Source organism: Pelodiscus sinensis, chromosome 14 (genome assembly GCF_049634645.1).
Source record: "Pelodiscus sinensis isolate JC-2024 chromosome 14, ASM4963464v1, whole genome shotgun sequence".
Classification (NCBI taxonomy): Eukaryota; Metazoa; Chordata; order Testudines; family Trionychidae; genus Pelodiscus; species Pelodiscus sinensis.
Genome location: NC_134724.1, coordinates 36,368,197 through 36,395,805, shown reverse-complemented (window position 1 = coordinate 36,395,805; position 27,609 = coordinate 36,368,197). Strand labels below are relative to the sequence as shown.

General features: G+C 48.3%; 1 protein-coding gene across 1 annotated transcript; it reads right to left on the bottom strand.

Moving 5' to 3' along the window:
* Positions 1–27,609, bottom strand: OAZ2 (ornithine decarboxylase antizyme 2). The gene is given in 6 exon segments (XM_075897477.1): positions 1–1,512; positions 3,632–3,717; positions 6,148–6,323; positions 20,592–20,663; positions 20,665–20,740; positions 27,467–27,609. Coding segments are annotated over 6 exon segments (564 nt in total). The 5' UTR covers positions 27,487–27,609; the 3' UTR covers positions 1–1,378.

Here is a 27,609-nt window from a genome sequence, read left to right as displayed (position 1 = left end):
CCAACTTTAAAACCATTTATTCACACACTAACAACATGTGACCCACCCCTCCCAGAAAATAAACAGCAACTCTCAGTCTATGGAATGGCTTCAGCTTTCAAACATCCTCCGAGGAAACGAAGCCTACAAGGACAATGCAATGGATAAGGCAGCTGGGTCAGCGAGCGAGCGCACAACGCACCCCCAAGGGAGGATTTCTAAGTCTCTCATGTAGCAGTCAGAGCAAGCCAGCCAGGCTAAAACCAAGTGGCATCAATACAAGAGCTTAACTCCCATCTCCAACACTAGAAATGGTGGCGAGATAGGAACCAGCGCCAGCTCCACCCTCTCCCTCCCACCGCCGGAGGAGCACTGCTCCGGGAAGGGGCAGGCAGTGCAGTGCAGGCTGCGGTGCTACAATCTGCTCCCTTTGGTGTTTGAGACCATTCCCATCTCAGCAGCATCAGAAGCCTCCAAGGGCTTCTCTGGAACTGGCCGTGGGCATGGACATTGGCATGGAGGGGAGGAAGATCATGGAAGAAGTGATCCGTTAACTTCACCCTCCTTACCCATCTCACTGGAGCCTTGGAACACCAGTGGCCCCATGCAGACCAGGATAGCTCACCCCTTTCCTAAGGGCTCCCAACTGCTCCACACAATGGGTGCACAGGCAGCCTGAGCCACATCACAACAGCCCTGCAGTCTCTCTAACACGTGCCAGGTGAGTGCAGTCGACCTGAGCACGCCCATAGTGCAGAGGTCCCCTGGAACAGCACATCACTGCTCACACCAATGCCGGAAGAGCCAAAAGCTTTTTAAGAGGGGTCGGCTGTACCCAGCATTGGTCACCCCCGTGCAGAAATGGGTTCAGTTTTAAATGTAGTATCCTTACAGGTTAACTCAAGCACATCCCTTCTACGCGTCTACACCCACAACATGCCTGACAGTTAAGAGTCTGAGTGAACATAAAAACAGACAAGTCTTTAAAAGGAGTGTGCGCCACACACCAGGTGATAGGAAAAAAGCAACACTGATTGAAAAAGTCAAGAAATTGAGAATGCTTCTAGCCACTGACCCCCCAGCACGCCAGGCTCCATTCACAGCCCGCGCATGAGGCACTGCTAGGCTAACAAGCATACCACACAGCTGTAGTTAAAGAGCTTCTATGCCAGTTCAGAAACATCTTCCATTTACTATTTGGAGATTACGGGTGTATATATAGTTCTCTATGTATGTAACACATTTCAATCAATGAAAAGTCAACTCTGAGGATATACAGGCCAATCTAACAATGAGAAATACAGTTTCAGTCCAACAGACTCTTGTTTTCCCTTTCCACACGAAAGGGGACTTAACCCTGGCTCCCCTCAAAAGCATCTTCACGTGTATGCCCGGGGGGCTATTCTTCATCCGAGGAAGAGTTCTGATCCATGGAGTACACCATGAACAGCACGTCGGGCCGCGATGGGACGCAGGGGTGGCCAGGCCTCACAATCTCAAAGCCCAAGAAACTGAACGTCTTCAGAAGTGAAGCTACCAAAGAGAGGAGGGAGATTGTTAACTTAGGAGTCAAATGCCCTGTTAGATGTATCCCCAGCAGAGTCCCAGGGTGAACCCTCATGCGTGGGGGCCGACACTGTATCCTCAGTGCTGGACTGCTCACCACAAAGGAGATTTTAGGCAGGCTGGCCTGTCAGCTCAGAAATTCACTGTTACCTTGTCTTTTCCCTGTAGCAGTTTTATTTCACCTTTATCTTGCCGCATTGCCAGCTCCCTCTCCCCCTGCTTCCCCCACTTAGCCTCTGCCCCGGGGAGGCAGGGAGAAATATTTAGAGAGCAGCAAGCAAGGTCTAGGAAGATTTAAGTGACTTGCTCAAGGTTACCACAGATTGTGTGACTGTCCCCAATTCCCCAGAGCTCCAAGTCCAGCTCTTAGACACAAGACCCTCCCGCACTGATTGGCAAAATCCGTACAGCATGCAGTGTTGCAATTATATCGGTCCCGGGGCATGACATATGGGGGAGGGGCGAGGGGTCGCATCTTATTGGATCAGGGATTATTTACCATGCCTTGGGACCTTCCTCCATTCAGGCAGCTGGCTGTCCTACCACAGCGTACAGATTTGCCACCCAGGCCTTGTGGGGTCAGCCCACAAACCCACACTCTGGCAAGCTATGGACAAAGGCTGGGCACTGCCGACGCTCGTTACTAAGGAACCGCAGCAGGGCTCCACTAGCATCCCAGTCACAAGCAGGGATGTCAAGGCGTTTATTTGTGTCAACGTGCATCCCCTGAAGTTTCCAGCAGAGGCCCGTTTACACAAGCCGGCTTCCCGTGTGTACCTCCCCCTCCATGCTGCTGCCTCTCTAGCAAGAGAAAATATTTTTAGTTGCCTTTGTACACCTCTCCCAGAAACCAGCTATTATTGGCCTCCGCAGCAGGGAACTCAAGTGTGCTGCCAGCTTTCTGTTCACAAGAACAAAAATGCCAGAACGACCAGCTGAACAGTCTCGAAAAATATTTTTCTATGGTTAGTGCAAGAGGGGCTCCTACCCATGTGAAAATAAACCAGCGATGCACAAAGGCATCCAGAATAATCCTTTTTGAAAAGCAGAGAATTAAAATTAGAACTGCAAGAAGAATTTCATTGCATCTATTAATCACTACTAGCGTCACAAGGCCCTGATTACTAGACATTCACTCACCCATGTCTTAGCTGGTTTAGTACTGGCCAATTCATAACCTTGTGCTTTGCTATAAATTCCCACAGGTTTCCTTGCTCTGATCAGCTATTGGATACATCTATCTTTAGACACTAGCATCTCCCCCTTAAGTCATAAGCACCCACAGGCAGGATAAGCATTATCCACCAGTCTGGAAGAGACCAGAAGTGCTGGGAGATCAGCTGGTTAAAAATCCACTCAGGAACCCCGAAAGGGACCAATCTCAGGGCATAGCCAAGTACAACCTCCACAAGGCACTAGAGACTGCCCGTGGGGTAGGACAGCCACCTCGCAGTTTCATTTCTTGGAGGAGCATGAATGCCAGGTCCACACTCTGGGGGAAGGTCGGCTTAAGATATGCAATTCCAGTAACACACGTAACTGGAGTTGACGTTCTGTAAGCTGAGCTTCTGCGCCATCCTCACAGCAAGAGGTGGTGTGAGACATGCTCCCATCAACTTCCCGTACTCCTCAGAACAGGAGTACTGGTGCTGAGGGGGCGCTCTCCCGTGTTCGATTTAGTGGGTCTATTCTAGATGCTGCAGCATGGATCTTCCCACAAGCGGAGATGCGGCCAAAGTGCGCCCTGATTAGGGATATCAGTGATCCCACTTTGCTACTGAAGTAGGAGGGGAAGGGCACTTTGCTGCCAACTCAATTCTTCCTGATGCAAACGTCGCTGCCCACAGCTAGCCTCAGAGAAATCCCGTTCCCCCTCTTCACAAGCACCAATGAATTCGGTGGGCTCACTTGAACGCCATTTCCTATGGGACAGGTAATGGACAAGAGCGCTAACTCTGACTGTGCTCACTGCAGAGCGCACATCAAGAAACTTCCTACTGGGGGAAGTGGCCAGGGGAAGCCCTGCAGAGCAGCAGCTTCGCGCTACCCCGAGGGACGGAAAAGCCACCGAGATTTAAGTGCTCACCTCGATCCTCTCGGCTTTTTCTGAAGCAAACAAAGACGTAGCTCACTTTCATCTTCTCCTCAGCGAACTCCAACAGCGCAAGCAATCTGGCAGGGAGGAGGGAAAGGAGAGTCACACCAAGCTACCAGTCCCAAGGCAGTGGCTGGGCACTGCCAGCCGGACTTACGAGGAGAAACTGCTTTGAGGTGCTCGGAGGCAAACAAGATGTTTCCGCGCTGACACCTGGGAATGATGCACTTCTGGACACCACAGGAGGAAGACTCCCATGACAAAGCTCAAGGCAGGGCTGGTCGGTTTTACTGCACCTCGCATAACGGGGCCCTGATCTAGAGCTAGGCACCATAGTAACACAAGTTAGTAGTACCAGTCATTGAGTGAGCCTTCCAGCTCTCGCACTGCATGGGAAGGAAGCATCCAGGAGTTTCCTTGGCACTAGGCAGGGTGAGCTCTCCCTCCTATCACAGAACAACTGCTGAAGTCTATGCAGAAAAGTCAGATTAGGGAAGCTCTCAGAGTCAGGGGTGTGAACAAAAGCCAGCCCGTGAGACAGCTACGCCAATGAGCTCCTGACCCCAGAGACACCGGGTTCCGTCAATGCAAGAGGACACGGAACTGGTATTTCTACACCCACAGGAAAAGCCTTCTGTCGGTGTAGGCTGCATCTACGGCACTAGGGTCTGCTGGCCTGGCCGGGCTGACAGCCTCCATGAGTCAGACATACCACCAGTCTGCTCTGGCAGAGGAATGTTTGGCAACCATATTCCAGAAGCCATCATTCCTGGCCGCTACTGAGCCAACCTGCGCCCTGCTCACTCCCCATGGGAGCCACAGGAACTATTTAGGTTCTCCGACAAAACAGGACAGGAATGGGGGGTGAAAAGTTGCATCTGAGCCAGTGAGAATTTAGACCCACGATGCAGTTTTTCCATCAGTGCCATCCTGGTGAGGCGGCAGAAAAGTCTGAAATATTTTCTACCTCTAGTAAAACAAATCAAGTATCACAGCCACACTGCTGGACTCAGCCTGCGTGCTTCCACAAGTCACTGATCTAAGACTCCTAGGATGTAAACGAGTCACTGGCGCCCGGCTCAGTTGGGCCCACCGCATCGCAGGCGTGACAGGCGGTTAACTGGTGAAACAGTTTAAAGCAGTTAACATTTTAAACGCTATTTTACGTCCCTACCTGAAACAGTCACTAATAGGAATTTCAAGATCCAATTAAACAGTAGCCAGCAAGACTGGCAAACACCTGGGGAGATTAACTTCAAAGGATTTTGTTAATGTGATAATGATCTATTTTAATTATAAACCTTCTAGGCTTACCGTACCCAACTAAAAATAATCTGTTACAAAACTGTGGTGACTTGGACAGACAGACCCTCACAGAAGAATCTATGTGCATGGGATTGGGAGAACAGAATCCTAGAACACTAGAACTGGAAGGGACCTCGAGAGGCCATAGAGTCCAGTCTCCTGCCCTCATGGCAGGACCAAACACAATCTAAACAATCTCTGACAGGTGTCTGTCCAACCTGCTCTTAAATATCCAGTGATGGAGATTCTACAACTCCCCTGGGCAATTTATTCCAGTGCTCAACCCACCCTGACAGGCAGGAAGTTTTTCCTAATGTCCAACCCTAAGCTCCCTTGCTGCAGTTTTCCCATTCTCCAACTGAAGCAATGGGCTTAGATTCCTGAACTGCAGAAAAGACAAGGGTTACTCCAGACCCCCCCCTTGTGCAGCACACCCTGCTAGACTGTGTACGAACATGTTCACGTACCATATGACGTTGGATCCAATATTTGAGGCACAAATCTACATTTGACATAAAACAAATGAAATGCAAAGGCAAATGGCGATGAAAAGAGTGCAGGAGTGAAAGGGAAATCCTGATGTGTTGCCTATTGAGATGGACTTAACACCTGTAATTAAATCCGTTGTCCATTGCAACATGAAGTTGCAGGATCTCGGAGATCAGAGAAACTTAACAGGTTTTGGGATGGCTACAGGAGAGCAAAGAGCTCTACTAACTCAAACCGATGACACAGGAAATCAGGCTTGGGACAATGCAAATATCTGTAGGGCAATAGAAATGCTCACTCCCAAAACATCGTCCAATGGCCAAGTGCCAAAAATGTGGCAAGATAAGCCCCTTCCATAAAGCATCCAGTCACGTGCACCTCCGGGAAGCAGTCTGGCCTACCACAGGAAATACTATCTACCCAACAGTCATGTTGGCCCTTTACACTCTGAATTCTTATGCTAAAAGGAAGGACAAATCTCTTTTGATCCCCAGAGGAAACACACACATGCAGAACCACAAACACAAGGAAGCTGCTTTGGTGTAGAAGGGAATAATGGAATGTTGACATTTACAAGCTAAGAGTGGAGGTACAGCACAACTCCCCCCCTTCCTCCTGCCAACGCAGTCCCAATGTCACATTGGCTATAAGCTATACGTTTTCCACAGGCAGCTAAGCCTATATGCGCCACTCAAACAACTTTAGGCTCTTACCCTTCTTTGCTCCCGTCAGCTAATAAGCCATCAGGGATTTCCACAAAAAGGCTCTGATTGGAAAGCACTGCATCCCAGGAGGAGATCTTCACTTCCGTAATCTTGTACTGGAAGTGGACCATGTGAGGTTTCCCTTCATGCACTGGGACATCTTGATTAACAGTGAGCTTCTCGTCCTTCAGGTTTTGGTGGGAGGGGGGAAAAAAGGGAAGAGTGAAACACAGTCCAAGCCAATAAAATAAAGTCAGTTATTTCAATGTCCTTTCACACTGGCTAACATGGCAGCCACCTGTGGGGTTCCATTCAGGAAAAAAATTCCAATGATTTAGCTGTTTTATAATGACCCAAGACAAATGCACTTTTTAGAGCTGACAATGTGGCTTGCTTGAGTTTTACAAACTGTTGTACGTAAAGAACAAAATACTAAAACCATTTGGCTCCACATTCTTTCTAGTCGGGACTTTTCCTCCCTGCTTTTCCACTCTACTGTTAACTCTTAAAGGCAGCCTGAAATGCTAGTACCCACCTGTGAGAACAGACCCTCAAGGCTGCTAGCCACTTTGAGAAATTGAGGCAGGTTCTATGTCCATCTAGCACAGTGTGAATGATTTTCCAAATCCCTTGGTAAACATGTACTTAGTCTTAACTGCAGAGAATTCCTAAGAGTCGAACCTTTCACTGAAAAGGTGTATTAGCTATGATTGGACTGGCCAAGGTCAGGGCACATGCAACCAGAAATGCATGAGATCAGTACTTCTAGGTTTAAAGCCCTCTTGGACACTTTAAACCTAAAGCCAGTAAGTGCCTATCCAGCGCTTTTTCTAGAATATTCTATTTTTAATCTAGCCCAAAATATGATCAGAAAGACATTTAAATAATGGTTTCTTTGACTACTAAGAACTGTGAAATAAAGTCTGGAATTCTGACTAGAAAAGACTCATTTAAAACTCAGACACACAACAGCCACTTTGGCAACTGAAGCCTATGAATAAAGAACATGTAAATAAAAATCAGACCCTAATGATCCCCATCCAGATAACTCCAGGCTCCCTATTCAAATTCCCTCCAGTGCAATTATAACTTGTTTTGCCGAGGCCACATGTTCAGAATTACACTTGTGAACACAGTCATGCCTTCTCTCCCCACAACAGGCCATGCTGACGAATATGAATAATTAACTATGCCTTAGAGAACACAGCTCTTTGATTCCATTACTCAGCTAGTAGTTTGTGACGGTCTGATCAGTTCTGTGCCCGGTGGCATAACAAAATATTTGCCCCAAGTCAGATTTACAGCTAGTAAATCAGTGGATGCCCCAGCATCAGGTCAATTCCAGCACATATGCTAGAACGGGCCGACCTTTATTAGGGGTCTTTGAACTCATGTTCTGCATAAAATGTGACTGAGTGGACCCAAGAGCACCTCCCAGACTGGCTGCCAAAGCAGAGGGCATCAAATGAACGTTGGAGGACGGCAAAAATCTTAGAGGTTGAACTGAATGAAGTAATGAATGGTAGGCTATCAGGACTCGGGTTCAATGACACCTCACTCACATGTCAGATCAGACACGTTATTTGCATGCATTCTACACTTCAAATGCAAAATGCCCTTGCAAATGTATCTGATGAAATGGCAGGTAAAGAGAAACAAAATGAACAATTAATGGAATTAATTATTAACGGCCTATTTGTCTTAAGGAGTTTCCTATAGCTGAATTTACATTCATTGTCCCCCTCTATTACAGCAATAGTCACAGGAGCATGGACGACGACAGCATTGCTTTTCTTTGGATTTTGCTTAAGAAAAGTGTCTTAGGAAACACCGATAATGTGACTAACTGGAGACTAATCAGAGATGCAAACTGCAAAACAAGTAGAAACGAAGCATTGGTTTAAAAAGTGAGTCTATGGCAAGGCCTGGGAGTACTGCACTGAGTTTACTGTCTGGAAGGAAACCACATCCAGTACTCCTTAGCTAGAAGCCAGTGTGCCTGGGAGGAACATGTGTGATACCACGCTCATAAGGAAGAGGCTTGGCAGGGTTCAGTGCACTTGAGAGCACAGACCCAAGTTCACTGGAGAGATTCTACAACATAGCAGTGCTAATTTTGGTGGTGCTCAAGCTCCTTGTGGATTTTATGCATTATGACTAATTTTGATACTTCAAAAAGCATTTTCCCTAGTCCTTGCCTTATTTTGACACTGCTGCCTCCGATTCAGCTTCAAAGAGCTGCCCTGTGTTGACATGGCAGTTATGCTAGAAATCGGTCGAGAAGATAGTGTTCTGAAAAAACAGGTGGGGCACAGTTAGGGCATTGGCCACTGGGAAGAGATGGGCAGTGGCCTGTTTTTATTTAGTGAAATTTATTTTTTGAGTGTCCCCACCTGAAGCAGGTACACACAAACATCCAATAAAAACACTGGAAGCAGTTTGCAAAGCACAAAATCCTCCCAATTTGCCACCTCACCTAACGCTTTCCTAGGCAAAGAGGGAAAGTGCTAGTTGTAGGTTCTGGAAGGGCCCGTAGTGTCATACGGGGTCAGACCAAAGGCCCAGCTAGCCCAGTATCATGTTTTCTGTGGCTAATGCCAGGTGCAGCACAGGCAATGAACAGAACAGGGAATCTTCAAGTGAGCCATCTTGTTGCTCATTCACAGCTTCTGGCAAACAGACCACGGACCCCATCCCTGTCCGTCCTGGCTAGCAGCCATTGATGGACCTACCCTCCATGAGTGTATCTAGCTCTTTGACCCATGATAGTCTTGGCCTTCACAACATCCTTTGGCAAGGCATGCCACAGGCTGACTGTGCATTCTGTGAAGAAAAACTTCCTACTATGTTTTAAGCCTGCTGTCTACTAACTTCATTTGGTGAGCCCTAATTCCTGGGTTGAGGAGTACACCACACTGCCTTGTTTACTTTCTCACACCAGTCCTGATTTTATAGACCTCTAGCACATCCTCCCTTAGTCCTCCTCTCTTCCACATTGAAGAGTCCCAGTCTTATAAATCTCTCCTCGTATAGCCACCAGCCCAAACCCCTAATCATTTTTGTTGTCCTTTTGTAACCCTTTTCCAATGCCAAGATACCTTTTTGACCTGGGGCCACCCCACCTGCATGCAGGAATCAAGATGTGGGCTTAACATGGATTGAGATGGAGGCAATATGGTATCGACTGTCAAAACTGTCTCAAGCATCCTATCCAAGTGCCTCAGCCATTTCCAACTGAGCTTCCTTGCATAAGAGACAGTCTGAGGGACCCAAGCCATTTAGGGGTCTACAGGTTACAACCAACACTGTAGGGACCCTAACATTAACTATGAAATACAGGCATCACATGCTCTTTTCCAGCACTGAGATAGTAAGCAGCTGATGGATTCCAGGGGATGTCAGTGTGCGGCATCATCAGGAGCACATGGGAGTGATCCGATGTGGATTACTCTGGAGAGATCCCACAACCGCAAGGAAGAGTCCTGGTCAGGGTAAAAGGCCGAGAGTCTATTTTGAGCACCCAGGAGAGGGAGGAATACTGCAGGGCTGGGGGCAGGTACCTTCCTTCTAGACAGGAGAAGAATCTGACCCTCAGTGAAATTCGAACACTGACAGAGACCCAGCAACTTTCAACACCAGCCATTTGCCCCATGGTCCCCAACTCTAATCACTTCACCCCAACTGCCAGATAACATGTGCAGCTACTGCGATTATCAACTTTGACATTGGTAAGGATGGCAGTGAAGTCACCATTAGGTTTCTGAGTCAACACTCCTTGGAGACAAATGGTGCAATTCCCTGCTCTCGGTGTTCTCGTTTGTCTGGTTACAGACTCAGCAGACAAAGTATTACCAGCGTGACTGGTGAGGCGTTATCTGTGCAACCCCACAGGCCAAACATTCATCTGGAAATGGGTTTAGAATCTGCTGCCAAATACTATGGAGGGGGGAGATTTCTACAGACTCCTGCCCCCTCACTCACTGGAAGCAACTCAATCCCTTCATCCATTGATAAGTAAGAACATTTCAAGGCCATTCAATCAACCAAGTGCCGCATCCTCTGACAAGGATGGTAACCCAAAGTGAAAAAAAACCAAAACCCACTGTCAGTGTCAGAATCTTATTTTAAGAGAGTTGGATTACTTCACCAAATCAATACGAGAACACCCACCTGCTGGTGATTCATTTTAATTCGTTAGCCAGACCCAGTACAGTGCGCACAGCAATGAAACAGCAACACTGATCAACTCCGTCAAAATAGCCATTATAGGATGTATTCAGGAATATACATCTATTCTAGCCATAGTCAGAGTGGCAATGGTGCTGGTGATAACCTGTTTAAGCACTGGTGTCGTTTAGAACCAATGAGGACTGCAATATTTTCCACCTCCACATAACCACAGAAGTCCAACTGTGATACAGAATAATCTCCTAGGGAAAAGGTTCTCACAACAAGTTTTCTGGTGGCTTCAGAGTGGGATGGGAGATTAGCTAACGTATCTGGGATGTTCTCTAATGTGTATTTGTATAACCGATGGATTTTTTTAAAGCAGTTACACATTTAAATGTGGGGGGAGGAGCAGAAGCCAGTGCTTGTGGGGGACTTAAGCCTCCCTCCCCCCCCCCCGGCTGTTTCTGATAAAGAGGCAAAAGCGAGGGGGGAGGGCAGCTCTGCAGGAGCCAATACATGTGGGGAGCCAGCTTGAAAGCCACTTCCTATGTGCACTGGCTCCCACCTTTCTCTATCAGAGGCAGCAGTGTAGGAGGCTTTGTGGGGAGCCATCAGCTCCTGCCCTCCCGCACTGCTGCGTCTATGGGAGGCAGCAAGTGGGGGGAGGTGGCTCCGGGGGAGTTGGCTCCCAACAGGCACCAGCTTCTGCCCCCCCCCCCCGCCGATAAAGTACAGTTGTTTCTATTTTTTACTGGCCCACACAAGATAACAGGAAACACAAATAAGCCGATTTTTAAAAAAGGCGACAAGCCAATGCTTAAAGACTAGCTCACTAAGTCTGCTGCAAAAAAGGGCTATTTGCTTGTTTGTAAATAGCCCTTTTCACAACATTTACCTTGCCCCCGCAAGTCCAGGGACAAATTAAGCTCTGGATGGGCAGGCAAGTACATAGGCAGCAAGGGCCAGAGATGATGGGGAGCTCAGGCCTGCCATCATGCAGCCAAAGAACGGAGCCCAAAGCCTCACACCGAGGGACCAGGGCCTAGAGACAGCACCCGAAGCCCCGGGATGTGATCCTGCCACTGGGCTGAAGCCCAAACCCACCACCCCCGGGAAGTTGGCGAACTCACTGGCTGACTGCTCCTCCTACTTTGTTTCCTCAGAGCGAGCGGAGCTAAACACTTCCAATGGCCCGTGGGGAGGGGCTGCTGCTTTGCCTCCACCCCTCGCATCGCTGCCAAGGAGACTGTGCCCATAAGAAAGTCCCCGGGTGGCTACATGCAGCCACTGTGGCAGTATTTAAGAAGCTGTTCTACGCAGTCAAGCAGCATACTTTCAACAGTTGCCCAAAACCAAACAGTCTGCATTCTTCAGCGTGCCTGTGCTAGCCACTGTTCAGGTGTTTTGCTAGCAGTTTCAACCAAAGCATGGCCAAGGCCTAAGTGTTCAGCAAGGCTGATGTGATTCTGAGCCTTTGTTTACAGAGGGGTTTGAGGAGTGTCTGCCTCCAGTTTAAGTTCTGACTAGTTTACTTCCATTGTAAGATGGTATTAAGATCAGATCATTGGTGTTCGATTCAAGGGATTGTACTGGATTATAATATACAATGCTCAATCAGGTAGCCTTGCACATTTCATCAGAGGCGGCTTTGGGTTTGCTAACTTGAGCACAGGAAGTTGCCATCTGTTTTGAATGCACAGAGCACAGAATAGCAGTGCTGAAAACTGGGTTGATATTTATTCAGACTAAGACTTAGCCCGTGGGGGAAAGGTTTATTCATTAGGCATGGGGGAGCTTGCATGACTGCACGCACTCACAGTATTTACTCCAGCTTCAAATCATCAATCTTCAAATGGGGGGGGGGGAGGAGGAGGAGGGAGAACAGCTAGTAGCAAAACCAGGCTGTAACAACTGGGATGGAGTCAGTGTTACAAGTCATGCTTTAGCCCCTACACTATCCTGAATTACGGAAGTATATTTTCTTTAAAAAAAATAGTGTTAAAATTGGCTGTATGCACATTAGTGAACCAGATTCCTCAGTGCACGGCTTCCATGGTACTTTTGCACTCCAGAAACAAAAACATCATGAAAGTGCTTTTGCTTCAGGAAGATCTTTTCCTGTTTCCACTGTTCTGCTTGAGTAAGATAAGAAGAGGATGCGGATAACGTTTCAGAAGGTAAAAAACCAGGGCTGGCAAGGGAGAAAGAAGTGGGCTGGAACTGACAGAGTGGTAAAGGGAGGCTTAAATATGCATCTACTGGGCAGGGAGGGGCACAGGGCGTATCTGGCCAGTCCTTTCTGTTGGGAGTAGTTAGGCAGACCTGAGAGTTGTTTTCAAAATATCCTCATAACAGCTACTCAAGTTTCCTTCTCCACCTTCACATGCTATTGTCATTACCCAGCTCAATTAATCCATGTTATTATACTGCACTATTGGAATAAACTTGAGCCAGTTTCCCTTAAATGTTTGGGAATTATATTTTACATAAGCCCCTCTCAGGTGGCTGGTTTTGGCCATGTATATTGAACCCACTCTTCCCTCCCTCCTCCAAAACAATATGCAGCCAAGCCAGGAAGAAGAGTCTGTTTCCAGGAAGGGGAAAGCAGACCAGGAGTCTCTTGGAATCAGCTCAAAAGTGAAGTTTTATTTATTCCTCTCAAGTCTGGTCTCAGCAGGATACATGCAAACTAATGTTAGAGCAGAAGGTGTCAAGACAGCAACATCTTTAAACAACAGACAAATCCTTTACCTCAACTATCAGCCTGGAAGCAGCTCTCTCAATGAATTAGAGGCTCAAGAACAAATTTCCATTTTAGTCAGCATTTACTGTGCATGAGACATTTAATCTGGGTCTAGGTCTTAATTAATCCAAGAGTAACAGCAGGAAGGAGCATGCGCACAGAGTTTATTGGAGAGAAAGGATGTTATGATCCACCAGAGCCAAATGACTTGAGAAGCCCATGTGTGCCGTTTCCTCTTGGCACCAACAGCACCCACATCTTCCTGCCAAGTTTACCCTCCCAGAGCACGTACTTCAGCAAAGTCCCTGTGAGCAATTCAATACCAGCTCTGACCGCTGACTTTATGGGATGCGGTAAAGCCCTCTTGATTAAAGAGCTGAATCTTTTAAGTCTCTAACATAAAAATGGCAATAAAGAAAGGCAGCCCAAGCCGTTCAATTTATAATACTGCTGGGGCAAGCCCCATGTGTTTAATATTCTAGTCTCAAAAGGAGAATGGGCAAGCAGACAGATTCTCAGGAACAGATGCCCATAGACAGAAGTTAGAGTTTCATTTACAGCTACTGCACACCAGTAATAGGCAGCAGGCTTAAAACAAACAAAAGGACGTTTTTCTTCATACAGTGCACAGTCAACCAGTGGAACTCCTTGCCAGAGGATGTGGGGAAAACCTAGAACTTTGACAGGGTTCAAAAAAAGAGCTAGATAGTGTCATGGAGGTTAGGTCCATCAATGGCTATTAGCCAGGATGTGTAGGAATGGTGTCCCTGGTCTCTGTTTCTCTGGAAGTGGGAGACAGGGGAGGGATCAAGCGAGGATTACCTGTTGTGATCTCTCCTTCTGCAGCATCTGGCATTGGCCACTGTCGGCAGACAGGACACCAGGCTAGATGGATCTTTGGTCTGACCCAGCATGGCCGTTCTTATGTTCTTAACCGAAGTGCCATATTGGAATAAACTACGTTAATACAGAATTCTTTGCTTTCAACTGAGAGACTGTGACAACCCACAGGAGCAAAGATTAAGTGGATTTTTGCCAAACAAACTTAAACTTAAATTAAAGGAATTGAACTTAATTCAGCTACCTCTAGGACACCGCACTCGCAGCAATTAACGTCAACACCCCTGGTGGAAATCCTTTCAGTGCCAATGAGGAGTAATTGGAAACACTAGAACCCCACCCCTTCCCAACCATTGTTTTCCAGAGGGGACTTCACTCCAAGTGCTTTTGCCAGTGGAAAACACAAGACACTTGAGGCAGATGAGTGAATGGAAGGTGAAGTGACCACTCTTCACAGCTCTCAACTGGAAAACAGTGGGTAGGGGGTGACATGCACTGATTCTTCCAAGGCCACTTCTGCCACCCTGTTGTTTTCCCTCTTCCTCTCTCCAAACGGATACCAACTGTTCCTCTTATGTTAACAACTGGAAGGTAGCTGCTACAGATGTGGCCCAAAGGAACCACTCATACCGCTGTATTCATGACCTAGCAGGCATTATGTTGCCCTCCCTGCAAGTACCAAAGGCTATATAGAGTATCCACACCGACATTTATAGCACAGTGCAATGTTTAATCACAAACGTTAGAGCACAAAATAAAAAGCTAAAAATTTATGGGAAGTCACCCCCAAAATAGGTCAGATAAAATGAGATACAATAAAGTGTCTTATTCTCTCAGACTCCAGCAGGATATTTTTGTGACTGAAGCTACAGGCCCTTTTCCACACCCTCCCCCCCACCAAAAAAGCACAGTTACATATTGGTCTGGCACAAAGCACAAATCAAGCATTTGTGAACTGTTCACACAGCAGGGTTTCAACCACTAACAGATCCTGGCTACTTGGGCTGATGGAAGCCATCTTGGGGCAGGTTATTCCACGAAAGAGAAACATCTGTCACTCAAAGGTCACCCCACAAATCTATTAAGGAGCGTGCTATTGATGGACGTTGTAGGAAGAGACAGTCAATTCTCACTGACTAGAAAGAGGGGAGCACACAGGATTAGGGGTAGAAAACCAAACTAAAAGGGGATACAGATGGGCATACTTCACAGAATCGGAAATCTACTGCTGGAAGTCATCAAGTCCAGCCCCTGAAGGGTCAGATACACATCACACTTCCAAGGATGGGGGTTCCACAGTCACCCTTGGAAGCCTGTTAAAGAGCTTAACTACACTTATGGATTTGAAAGCTTTTCCTAGTTTCTAACCTAGGAATCTCACTGGTTGCAGATTAAGCTCTTTACTTCCTTTTCCACCTTAAGGGGGGACAGAGCAATTGTTTACAGCCCCCATCATAACAGCTTTCACCTATTTAAAGGCTTAACAGGTTCCCCCTCCCCACTCAAGACTAAACATGCCCAGTTTTTTCAACTGGTTTTCATAGGTCATGTTTTCTAAACCTTTTAACATCTGTGTTGACCTCTTGTGGACTACCTGGAGAGTCTAGCTCTTCCCTGAGCAGGACAGTCCTACAGCTGAGGTCTCACCAGTGCCGAGTACAGGGGGACAAGTCTCTCCTGTGTTTCTTGCATTCAGCACACATCCCCTCCTCCCCGAGAATGGCAACTGCATCACATTACTGACTCATTCAATGGGTGACCCACTGTAAGGCCCACATCCCTTTCAGCAGTATCAGCCCAGACCAGCTATCCTCCAACTTGTAGCTGTGCATTTGATTTTTGGTTTCTTAGTAATTTGCACTTGTCTAATTTCCAACTTGCTAATCTCAGACCAATTCTCCAAAGTCATTTTGAATTCTAACCCTGTCCTCCAAAGTGCATGCAAACCTGCCCAGCTTGGTGTCCTCTGCAGGCTTTCTAAGCACATTCTCCACTTCGTCATTATCCACGTTATTAATGGGAGTACTGACTAGCACCAGACCCAGGACTGCCCTGGAGGGACTCCACCAGATACCTCCCATTTCAAAGCAAGCCACTGACCAATCTGATTAGGGCCATGGTCACCAACCTGTCGATCATGAGGCGTTCGGGCACCCCACCCTCCCATTTTCCCCCCACCCCCGAGAAGCCCCACTACCTACCTCTAGTGTAGTGCTGGCTTCCCATGGGGTGGACAGAAGTCCTGGGTGAAGCCTGCGTCACTTCCGGGGGCTCCGGACGTGCGCAGGCTGTTGCCCCCTCCCCCAGCATGTGACAGAGCTGTGGGAGGGAGCGTCGGCTCCAGAAAAGGAGTTGGTGGCTTCCCTGGAAGGGGTGAGTTGAGCGCAGGGATTTCCCTGCACTGCAGGAGCGGGGGTTGGCCCCGGGGTTTGGCCTGGGTACGCTTCCATGGGGGTTTGACCCCACCGCGGGAGAGGCGGCTTGGCCCCGGGGCAGGCACCCGCAGGTGTTGGCCGCACTGCTGGGGGGTGGAGGTGTTGGCCTGGCCTGGCCGGGCTGTGGGGAGGGAGGGGGGGCGAGAAAGGGTTTTGGCCCTGGGGCAGGTGCCCGCAGTGGCTGGCCCCGCTGCGAGGGGGAGGGGGGTTGGCCAGACCGGGCTGTGCTGTGAGAGGGGGGGTTTGGCTCCAGGGCACGCACCCGCTGGGGTTGGCCCCGCTGCGGGGGGGGGGGGGGGGAGGGATGGGTGTTTGGCCCCAGGGCAGGCATGCGCGGGGTTTCCCTGCGCCGCAGGGGGGAGGGGGGAGTTGGGCCCGGAGGAGGCACGTGCTGGCTTCCCTTGGGGGGCGGGGGGGAATCCTAGGAGGAGGCAGATGCAAGGGACTCTGCTGCCACTGGCACCCTGCCCCCTGTCCACGCTCCCCACTCCCCAGACCCCACTCTCCTGTCCCCAGATACAGAACTGTCCCCATTCTCCTGTACCCTGCTGCAGAACCCTGTCCTCTGCCCTCCCAGCACCCTGCCCCCTCCCCTGCCCCCAGCCGCAGAACTGTCCCCACAAAATGTATAATTATAAATGCTTCATTTTAGATTGAAATAGCATGAATAAAAACAGACCATTTATTTCATAACTATAAACACGTGATTTTAATTTTATGTATCGCATAATTTAAAAATAAACTGTTTGTCAGAGTGTGTAAGTAAGGGCTGGGGATAGCAAGTGATGGACAGGAGGAGAATAGAGAGGGCAAGGCTTCAATGAAGGGGCGGGGCTTCAGATCTTCACCTGTTCTGAGATTTAAAAAGTGATCTTGGGTGTAAAAAGGTTGGAGACCACTGGATTAGGGTCTTTCCAACCAGTTGTGCACTTACCTTAGGACGGGTGGATAGGCAGGGGAAAAAAGGGAGGTGGTGTGCCTTGTATATTAAAAACGTACACACTAAGGATGAGCTAGAAATAGACTTGGTGAGTGTATCTGGGTAGGTAAGATCCCAGGGGAAGCAAGTATAAGATGAAAAACAATTGAAGACAGTTGGCAGCTTTTCAAAGAGATATTTAGGGCACAAGAGCAAACTATCCCACTGAGTAGGAAAGATAGGAAATATGTCGAGACACTCCCCTTCCCTCCCCAGCTTAGCCAGGAGATATTCAATGGTCTACAAATCAAAAAAGAGTCCTACAAAAAGTGGGAACTAGGTCAAATTACAAAAGACGAATAAAAACACTCACCACAAGTATATAGGGCAGGGGTGGAGAACCTCTTTTGGATCAGGGCCTCTGACCCACAGAAAAATCAAATGAGAGCTGCACAAGTGACAAGCCAAAACACCCTCATTGATGCAGCACCTGACTAAGGAGAAAGACACTCCCCACGTTCCTCTTGCTCACCAGAGCCTTGGAGGGCCTGGCTAATAGATTGTGTGCTCAAGCCTTATGGGGAATGGCCCGGGGGGGAAGGGGGGGGGTACAGGCAGACAGGATAACCAGTGTGGGCTCTCCATTGTTGGGGGGGGGGGGGGAGCCTTGAGCCTCAAGGGCCAGATTCAGGCAAGTCAGAAGCCACATCCAGTCCCCAGGCCTTAGGTTCCCCACCCCTGATATAAGGGCAAATTTTAAAAGGCCAAGGCATAAAACAAGCTCAAACCAGCTGAAGACAAACTGTAATAAGAAAACATTCTACAAATACATTAGAAGCTAACGACAGACCAAGGACAGGGTAAAGCCATTACTCAGTGAACAGGGAAATAGAAAATGTGGAATGGCAGAGGTGCTTAGTGACTTTTGTTTCGGTTTTTTACCAAGATTGGTGGCAACTGGACACTAACAGTGAATGCCAGTGAAAGTGGGGAAGATTACAAGGTTAAAATAGGAAAAGTACACGTTTAAAATTTCTTAGACAAGTTAGATGTCTTCGGGTCACCAGGGCCTGATGAAATGCATCCTGAAATACTCAAGGAGGGGACTGAGGAGATCTGACCCAGTAGCTATTATCTTTGAAAAGTCATGGAATACGACAGGGATTCCAGAAGACTGGAAAAGGGCAAATATAGTGCCCAGCTATAAAAAAGGGAAATAGGGCCAACTCAGGGAATTACTGACCAGTCAGCTTAACTTCTGTACCAAGAAAAAGAGAGCAAATGATTAAGGAATCATGTACCAACATCTAGAGGATAAGTAATTGTCTTAAAATTGCAGCAAGGGAGGTGTAGATTGGACACTAGGAAAAAGCTTCCTGTCAGGGAGGTTAAGCATTAGAATCAATTGCCTGGGGAGATTGTAGACTCTCTATCACTGGAGATTTTTTAAGATCAGGTTAGACTAATTCCTGTCAAGGATGGTCCACGTGGTGCTTGATTCTGCCATGAGTGCAGGGGACTTGGTGTCCTCTTGAGATTCCTTTCAAGTTCTATTCTAGTAATTAAATCTAGACCATTTCCCTAGTTCACTTATAAGAATTTCCTCGAGATGTTACAAACAAATTGTTTGTGCTAAATACATTGTTCCAGTATTTTTCCAGGTACTGAAATTGGGCTAACTGATTTATAAGTTCCCCAGGTCATCTGTTCCCATTTTTAAAACAGGTACTATATGCATCCTTTTCTAGTTCTCTGGGACCTTGTCTTCCAGTTCATCCTCCATGAGTTCTATCACCAATTGTTGAACAAAAGGACCAGCTAGAGATGTTTAGTATGCATTCTCCTCCCAGGAACATTTTAAACAATGCCTCGGGTAGCGGCTGACAGTGGGGAAGCAGTCCCACTCTTCCATACAGCTATCTATCATCAGCAATCTCTAGGACATAGCACTCCTAGCTTTCTGCGGCACCTGGAAGATTGCAGTCACTGCAGCTTAGCATTTTCCCTTTTGGTCCCTAATTTCTACTATTTAGAAGATGTCGAGAAAGTTACTTCATCTGTTTACATGCCAGCCTCATGTACCAGCAGGAACCCAGAGCTTAGGGAACACTACTGGTGTGTTAATTACTCAAAGCAGACCAGCAGGGAGAACTCATTTGTTTCTCAATTACAAGTGTTATTTTTTCTTTAAGCAAAGACCAGCACTCACTCAGGTCACCATTTCTACCTGTCGGCAGTGTCCCTTTGGTTTAAAGGTCTTACCTTGGTCACCTATTTTAGTTGCCTTATAAGTAGTGCTTGAGTTATTGGGGAAAGACAGAGGAGCCATTAATGAGCAGGGACTGCCAACAAGCGAGATGCTAGGGTATTCCTTGCTCTGCTCCTGTCCTGGCACCCTCCGCACTGCCAAGTCAAGCTGCACAAGGCTGTCTCTGCCCTTGCCATCCCTTCACCTAACTCCACTGCCTGTTACTGCCAACCTTCTGCCCTGCCTCCTCCCACACTCTGAACTTCCCCTTCTGCGCCAACACAGCATAGCCTCTACCGCCATTTACACCCCAGCAGCCTTTTGACCCCACCCACTGACCCCGAATTCCCCAGACTCTGCATCCACCTGACTACTCCTGGTTCCCCTGCCCTACCTATGGGTTTCCCCTCCTGCTCCAACTTCCTACCCCACCCATGCCTCCCCCAAAATGCAGTTCTGAGGAGGAGCAGGGCTGCACCTTTGCCTCCTCCATCTCCTGTGGTGGCAGCTCCCATTTTCTGCTCTTTCCCCTTTGGCTTGTGCAGTTCCACGCATCCTCCTCTGGCGTGTCTTCCCAGCCCAGGCCAAAGGAGTGGTTGGGACAGGACATGGCCGGCTTGGCCGATTTCTGCTGAGCCACTGGGCAGCACCTCTTGCCTTCTACTGATAGGAAGGGGCTTCTATAAAGGCAAGCGTGAGAGCCTGAGACCCTCCGGGCAGAGGGGAACTGAGGAGGGGAAGAAAGCTCTTCCCAGTGAAGGGATAGCACTTGGGCCCTGATCAATCAGGAAAGCCTTCCAGTCTCCTCACAAGCCATCTCCTTGCAGTGCCCCAGCTTCCCCAGCCATGAGGCAGTGACACCTGCTGATCTGCCTGCAAAGCCAGGCCCAGCTTGTAGTTACAGGCAGAAGAGCCAAACGCTACCCCCAGCACCTCTGATTAACTCAGAAGTGGCGGAGCCCCTGGAAGCAGTAAGGCAGCACAGCCCCCAACTCCCCTCGTTTGAACACCGCTTGTAACAAACCAGGACCGTTTCTTTAAATGCACAGGCAAACCCCAAACAGGCAATTCATTCACTAGATAACAAAGCAGGCTCACCTTATATATCAGAGAAGGATCCCTGCCACCCCCTCGCCCACCGGGGATCTTCGACAGTGGGTGAGGGGCATCAGGAGCACCACAGAGGCCCTGGAACAATGTGCCTGGAGCACTGTAGCTGGGGACTGTTACTCAAAGGCAAAATACTACTGCAAAAGAGAAAGAAACAGCACCAAGTTATATGAGAAAATGTTTTGGAGACTTGACAGCTAAACCACTAATGACAATTCCAGAACGTTCATGCCAGTGTCCCTTGATGGAATGTCAATGACAAATTCCATGTTTCTAGGGCTTGTCTGTGTAAATCGAAGATGACGGAGCTGTTTTACCACAGAAAGTGCAGTGTTATTTGAAATGGGGAGGGGACTTCTTGTGAAAAGTTCCAAGTGTGCTGAGCAACCTTCCACCAGTAAGGGAGATTTGGGCAACTGCCAATAGCAGATGGCTGGAAAGGAAGGCCCAGATAAGCACATTTTTCTATAAAAACCACCTACAAATAGAGAGGATCTAGAAGAAGATGGTTTAAATATCACACTTTAAGTGCGCTATAAAATGTTGAAGGTGCTGACATTTTCATAGTCAAAGGCAGCCATATGAGATCCAGTGTCAGGCTAACTGGCTCTGAACAAGTTTTGAACATGCCCTTGGTGCCCTAATGTTGATTTCTCGTGGGGCAAGCACAAGAGTAGAGAGTTCAGATGCTGGTAACTTGGGTTAATAAAGCTTCCCTTTCAGTTCATGCTTTGAAGCGTAGCTAGAGGGTTACTGGAGCAAAGACTATGGGCTACACTACAGGTTGAACCTCTATAAACCAGGATGCCCTGGTCCGGCAACATCCAGCAGGACCATGGACATTCCAGGAACAGAGTCCTGGTGTGCAGTGGGGCCAAGAGTTTGACACTCCACAGTGGGGCTGTCTGATGGGGCCAAGAGTCCAGCACACTGGGAGCTGGGCTGCCTGGCAGGGAAGAGGGGCGGGGGACCAACAGGTTCGGTGGTGGTAGGGGAGCCGGCCACCGGGAGGTCAGTGGCTGGTCCAGGGCTAGGGGGCTGCTAGGACATCCCCAGATCCGGCAAATTCCCTCATCAGGGACTGGTCAGGTCTCAAGAGCGTGGACCAGGGAGGTCCGACCTGTAGAAAGTTTACAGCATAGCACGTGCACCAATGCAACTGCACTGCTGTAAACGCTGTCCAGTAGCTCTAGGGCTATGTCTACACTAAAGCTTAAGTCAGCATACAGTATGCCACTCAGGGGTGTGAATAAACTACCCCTGAACACTCACCCTACCAATGTAAATAGCGCTGTGTTGGTGGGAGAGCTTCCCTTGTCAACCTCACTGCTACCTTGGTGGGGGGAGAGGAAGATTGTAAGTGCCGGTGTGGACAGTGCCAGGAAAAGCTCCACCACCGACATAAGGCTGTCCACACCGGCACTTACGCCCCTGTAACTTATGCCACCCAGTGATTGATTTGCACACCCTGAGTGACATCAGTTACGCCAACATAAGCTGTAGACACGCCACCTGATATTCCAAGATTTCTAGCCCTGGCTGACTTGCAACTATTTTACTTCTGGAGCAGTTTCTTCCAGGGGCATTGCCATAGTTCCTTTGGCTGGACATTGCTTAGCAACAACACTACACTAACAATGCCTGCAAAACCCATGCAAAGAAGCAGAAGGTCATTCTTTAGGATTCCTGTGATGCAAAACCCCAGTATGAGGTTATATAAACACCACCTACATCGTTCCACGGGAAACAATGGTGTTTTGAGTAGCTCTCCGAGATGGACAGTCGGTAAGGAACACACCACATTAAAAAAAATAAAAAGCAGCATCCACAATAAAGGTCCTAAGTTTGCAACAGATCCTACCACAAGTTTCATACACTTGTTGTACAGATTAATCTAGTTGTAAAGTAATGTTTTCCAGAATTTTTCTGTGCTATGCAAAAATAATTTACGTGTCAAGGACTGAGTCCTGAATGATCCTCTACATCAGGACTACCAAAACCCATTTGTTTGCATAAGGGGGGGGGGGGGGGAGGGTGTGACTGATGAAACATTGACAAGAGGCCAATTTTAACTTGAAGGAAACTGTAAACACTCTGGAAAACTCCAGACTGAAAAACTCTGGCTAGAGTGTTGCTACAATACTGCCAAATTTAAGCAGTCTTCCCCTTTGCCATTTCAAATATTCTAACATACAACAAGCTCTGGCACTATTCTGGAGGGGCAGAACTGAACTCTGTTTCAATAGAGTAGAGACAGATACAAAGCAGCATCCTGTGACAGACTCCTCTATACACATGCTCAATTGCATTGTGTATTAACCTAGGCCTTCCTCATCATCCACATCACTGGAACAATCAATTGATTGTCACACCTCCCTAGTAGCTGCTGGCATAGAGCTACATGACAAAGCGCTTGGCTGTGCAAAGCCCATTCTCTCGCACACACACAATGTTGTTGGCAGCTGTCATTCCTCTCCTCCCCCCCCCCCCCCCCCGTCCTCCCATGTGAACAATGTAGTACTGATCACTCCCCCTTCAAGTCATAAGCATGGCTTCAAGGGGCTGACTAATGAGGTGAATTGATGAAAACCAAGCATTATCGCCTGACCGTGCGCACAAGAAACATGCCCTAATTTCCCTTCTCTTGGTAAGTGGGGAATGATCACACAGGGACAGTGACACATGCTAACCTGAAAGCGTTTTGAGAGTCCTCTATGCCAGGCCCTTCGCTATCTGAGCCCAGGCTGTGGATGAAACCCGAGCCAGGGCATTTACAGGACAGCAGTATATTAGAACTTTTCCACTGCTGTTCTCTTGGACTTTCACATTACTGCCACCTCCCCAACTTAATCCCCCCTAGAAAGACCCAAACTAATCTAGCCAGGGCCCCAAAGCTACCCATGCATGTAGCATGAAGTATAGTACTATGGGGCAACTCAGCTCTCCTTGTAGCGTGGGGCTGGCAAAATACAGCCCACCAAGCCTTTGGATCCCACCCATGGCCCACCACAAGCTTGGGGCAGGTTCCCTGCAAGACAGCCCTGGACCAATAGGAACTGCGAGAACTGTGCTGGGGGGCAGGGACAGTGTGCAAAGATGTCGACCCCTCCCATGAAGAGCCTCTAGATGAGGGAGGCATGTGGTCCCAGCAGCTAGCCACTTTGAGCTGTCTGGGGCTGTGGCAGGCAGGGAGCCTTCCTGAGGGTCTGGCTGGGCTGCTGGCTGGGAGTTGCCTAGGTAAGCACTTCCCAGACAGAATTTGTACCTGGCACCACCCCTCCCTGTCCCAGGTCACAACTCGCTCCCAGACCTTGCACCTTTACTGTTATCCCTCACGCACCCTAACCCTGAACCCCCTGCTGCCCCCTAATCCGCTGCCTCAGGTCAATACCCCCTCCTCCACCTGACCTTCAGACCTCACTCCCCTCCTGCACCACAGTCCCCTACCCCAAACTCCCTTCTGCACCCAACCTCTGTCCCAGATCCTGCACCCTGTCCATAGAAAAGTGCAGCACTTGACCACTTTGCCCACCCCCGCTGTAGGAGAAGGTAGATGTGGAAGCAGCAGATTAAAAGGCATCTCTTCACTTTTCCACACGCATACAAATGGCAGCCTTGGAAGGAATGGTATACAAGTCTTAGCCTCAAAGCAACTGAGAAACACACCGTCTTGTTCCTGGCATTTATAAAAAAGTGATTGATCATGCACTTTGCAAACCTCTCAATTACTGGTCACCATGAAGATTATCCTTCTCTATTGCTTCTGCTTCTCCTCTTTTCCTGCTGTTGGCTCTTTCTTTGTTAAAAGCGGCATGCCTTCCCCGTTACTACAGTTGTGTATTTAATGACAAAACCTTTTGGCTAAAGAGACACTAACTTATCTAAAAAGCATAGGTAATATCCTCTCTAGCTTCTAAGTACAACTTTTGTGTTAAGTCCCAGGCCAAATACAAGCTATCTTTAAGCATGCATCTGTATATAGTTAGCAGACATAGTTTTATCCTGCTAACCCTTTCCATATCGTAAATTATATCCTGCTAACCCTTTACATATCGTAAATTACGGTCCTAACTGTATTTTGGCTACCAGTTTTATCAGAGCTTCTCTGGTCTGGATTTCAGGCAGCATTTGAAGCGAAAGTTCATCAGCTCTTGATCCCAGACAGGTCAACTTTAGCGCGCCTAAAGATACTTCGCACCGAAGTACCTAAGTTGCAGTCTAATCCATGGCTATCACCAAGGTATCCATGTAGAACCTGAAATGGAATCTTTTAGTGCCCGCTCTCTCTCTCACGCCAAATGGAACAGATTCCATTTCAATTTCCACATCACTATGTCGAAGTTTATCATGGAGACTTTTTGAACACGCTTTTAAAGAAGCTAGGTTGAGTAATGGACTAACTTAAGTCAGTGTATGAAGTGTCTTGTTTGTCTCTTTATATAATATTAAAAAGATACACCACTTCACAGAATGTCTCTTCAAACAACAAATTGGTCAGATACACCTTCCATTCCCTCTTGATGTCTGCACAATTCTGATAATCTTAAGTAATAGCACTCAGTTCATCCAGGGCTTGAAACTATAAACTGATCCAAGTCATAAAATACTCTTGCTGAAAAAGAAACCACCACATTTGAAGATATATTTGGGCAAATGTATCACTACTGATCATGAGCTTTTATCAGCCAACACACTGGATCCATCTTTATTCACAAGATGAGTAGAGTACTCCAGATCTGGGGATATCCACGGACTGTGTTTGCAGATCGGATGTGGATACAAAAATTGTATCTGCATAGGGCTCTACAGATGCAGCAAGACAATTGGTTCTCTTTAGAAGCTCTATCAGAGGGTAAGAATTGCTCTATCAAGTTTTACTCACCCTGTAATGAGTAAAATTTAATTTGGTCAGCAAGAACTGCTAGCGAAAAGGTGACTCCTACATCATCTGCTTTATATTATCTTGGTATCAGAATTGAAAAAAAGCAACATAAAGGGAAAATAGAGGATCGGCCCTGGAAGGGACGAGAACGAGTAAAAATATCTTTAAGATTTTGTAACCATTCCATATCTAGTTTGGCATTTTTCTGTTCATCTTGCATTCTAGTCTTTTCTAGGGACATGCAGTAGGTAGGCTGTATATCATTCAAGTGTGAAAGCTAATTGCATCACTCCATTAGAACCAGTAGTTGAAATATGCATATTCTCCACATGCTCTCACTTAACACGCAGGCATAATCCATGCATAATAACCTTGTTTATCTCAATTTTGTAGGAAACTGACAATATCCTACTCTGAAGCAGTCCTGAAGTTTGTTTGTTTTTAACATCAGCTCTCTTCTTAAGACTACCAAAGGCTTAATACTCTCTAGTCTCCATTAGTTGCCATGGGAAAGTCATATGACAGTCAACTCACTGTACATACATACTGTGCAGGCCAGAAGTAAAACTCACTCCTGTGGCACGTTAATGCCTTTGTGAGAAGCCTCCAGTTTTCCCACATTAAAATAAGCCATCACTATTAGTGAAAGGCTTAAACACTTCCCTTTTCTCTCACACACATAGGGCTACCAGGAAACCCCTCCTCCCCCTCTGGTGGCCCAATGTCTACTCCATGACAGACAATATCACAGAAGCATTATGTAATGACGGGGGTTTAAATAAGAAATCCAGAGATCCAAGTCTCAAGACACAAAAGAATACCACAGAATAGTTTTATAAGGGATGTTCAGGTAATGGAAGATCAGCTTTTGAAGAACAGGAAAGACTTAGGGAAAGTGTTAAACAGTAGGTACATCATTTTGATTTTCCATTTATCACTATCAGTTTCAGATTAGTAAAAAGTCAGCATGTTAACTTGCATATACAAATCTGACATGCAAATTAGGTGAGGTAACGTCTTTTATTAGACCACACAAGATTTGCAGCTTTCAAAGAGCTTTTGTCTCACTCACCATCAGAAGTTAGTCCAATAAAAGATATTACCTCACCTAACTCGTCTCTAACATCCTGAGACCAACACTGCTACCCCATCACTGACATGCATGGGCACATTAGCCTGGCACACAAACATATGCAGTAAAACTGCACACGCATGACTCTGAAAATGTGGCCCTGTAAATCTTCTCTAGCTAAGGCTTTTTATAATCCCTTGAACTAGGCTGTACCTTCAGGACAGGCAGCGTATAAGGAGGGTGACTATACGGGTACACTGGTCTGTTACATTTTTTGAATTACGTTGAAAAGAAACGAGAGGCATTAAGAAGCCTTTGCAGATCTGGGTACAACACCCAGGCATTTCCCAAGGCCTCTGTGGGACTGAACGCGAATTATTTCACGCGATGGGCACCCTGCAAGCGGGCAGACAAGTCGCACCTAATTCTAGTGAATCCCAGCGAAGGGCACCAGCCGCCCCCCCGCCCGACCCACGCTCGCGGGCGGCGCCCAGGGAGACCGGAGACACCGTGGGAGGCGGCGAGGGGCCCGGAGGCTGGCACGGGGCGGCCGGGTCTGGGGAGGCCCGGTGGACAGGCCTGTCCCGCGCGACGGCCCAGCCGCCCGAGTGCGCCCCGGCTTGCACCGGGCCGCGGGCTCAAACAGGCCGCTTGCCTGGCTGGGGGGGCAGGGCCCGAGGCGCGCGTTCCGCGGGGGCACAGCGAACCCCCCCGCCCCCCCCCCCAGGGTCACGGGCCGGAGCAGCCCCCCAGGCCCGGCGCCCCCCAGCCGCGCGGGGTCACGGGCCGGAGCAGCCCCCCCAGCCGCGCGGGGTCACGGGCCGGAGCAGCCCCCCCAGCCGCGCGGGGTCACGGGCCGGAGCAGCCCCCCCAGCCGCGCGGGAGGCCGGGCCCGCCCGCGGCCGGTACCTGTCCTGCGTGTTTATCATCCTGCGCGGCTCCTGCGGCTGCTGCCGGGCTGCTGGGGGCTCGCGCTGTCCGGGGCCGCGCGCCAGCTCCTCCCGCTCCGAGCGCCGAGCTCCGACTGAGCCGCCGCGCGGCGCCGCGGCCAC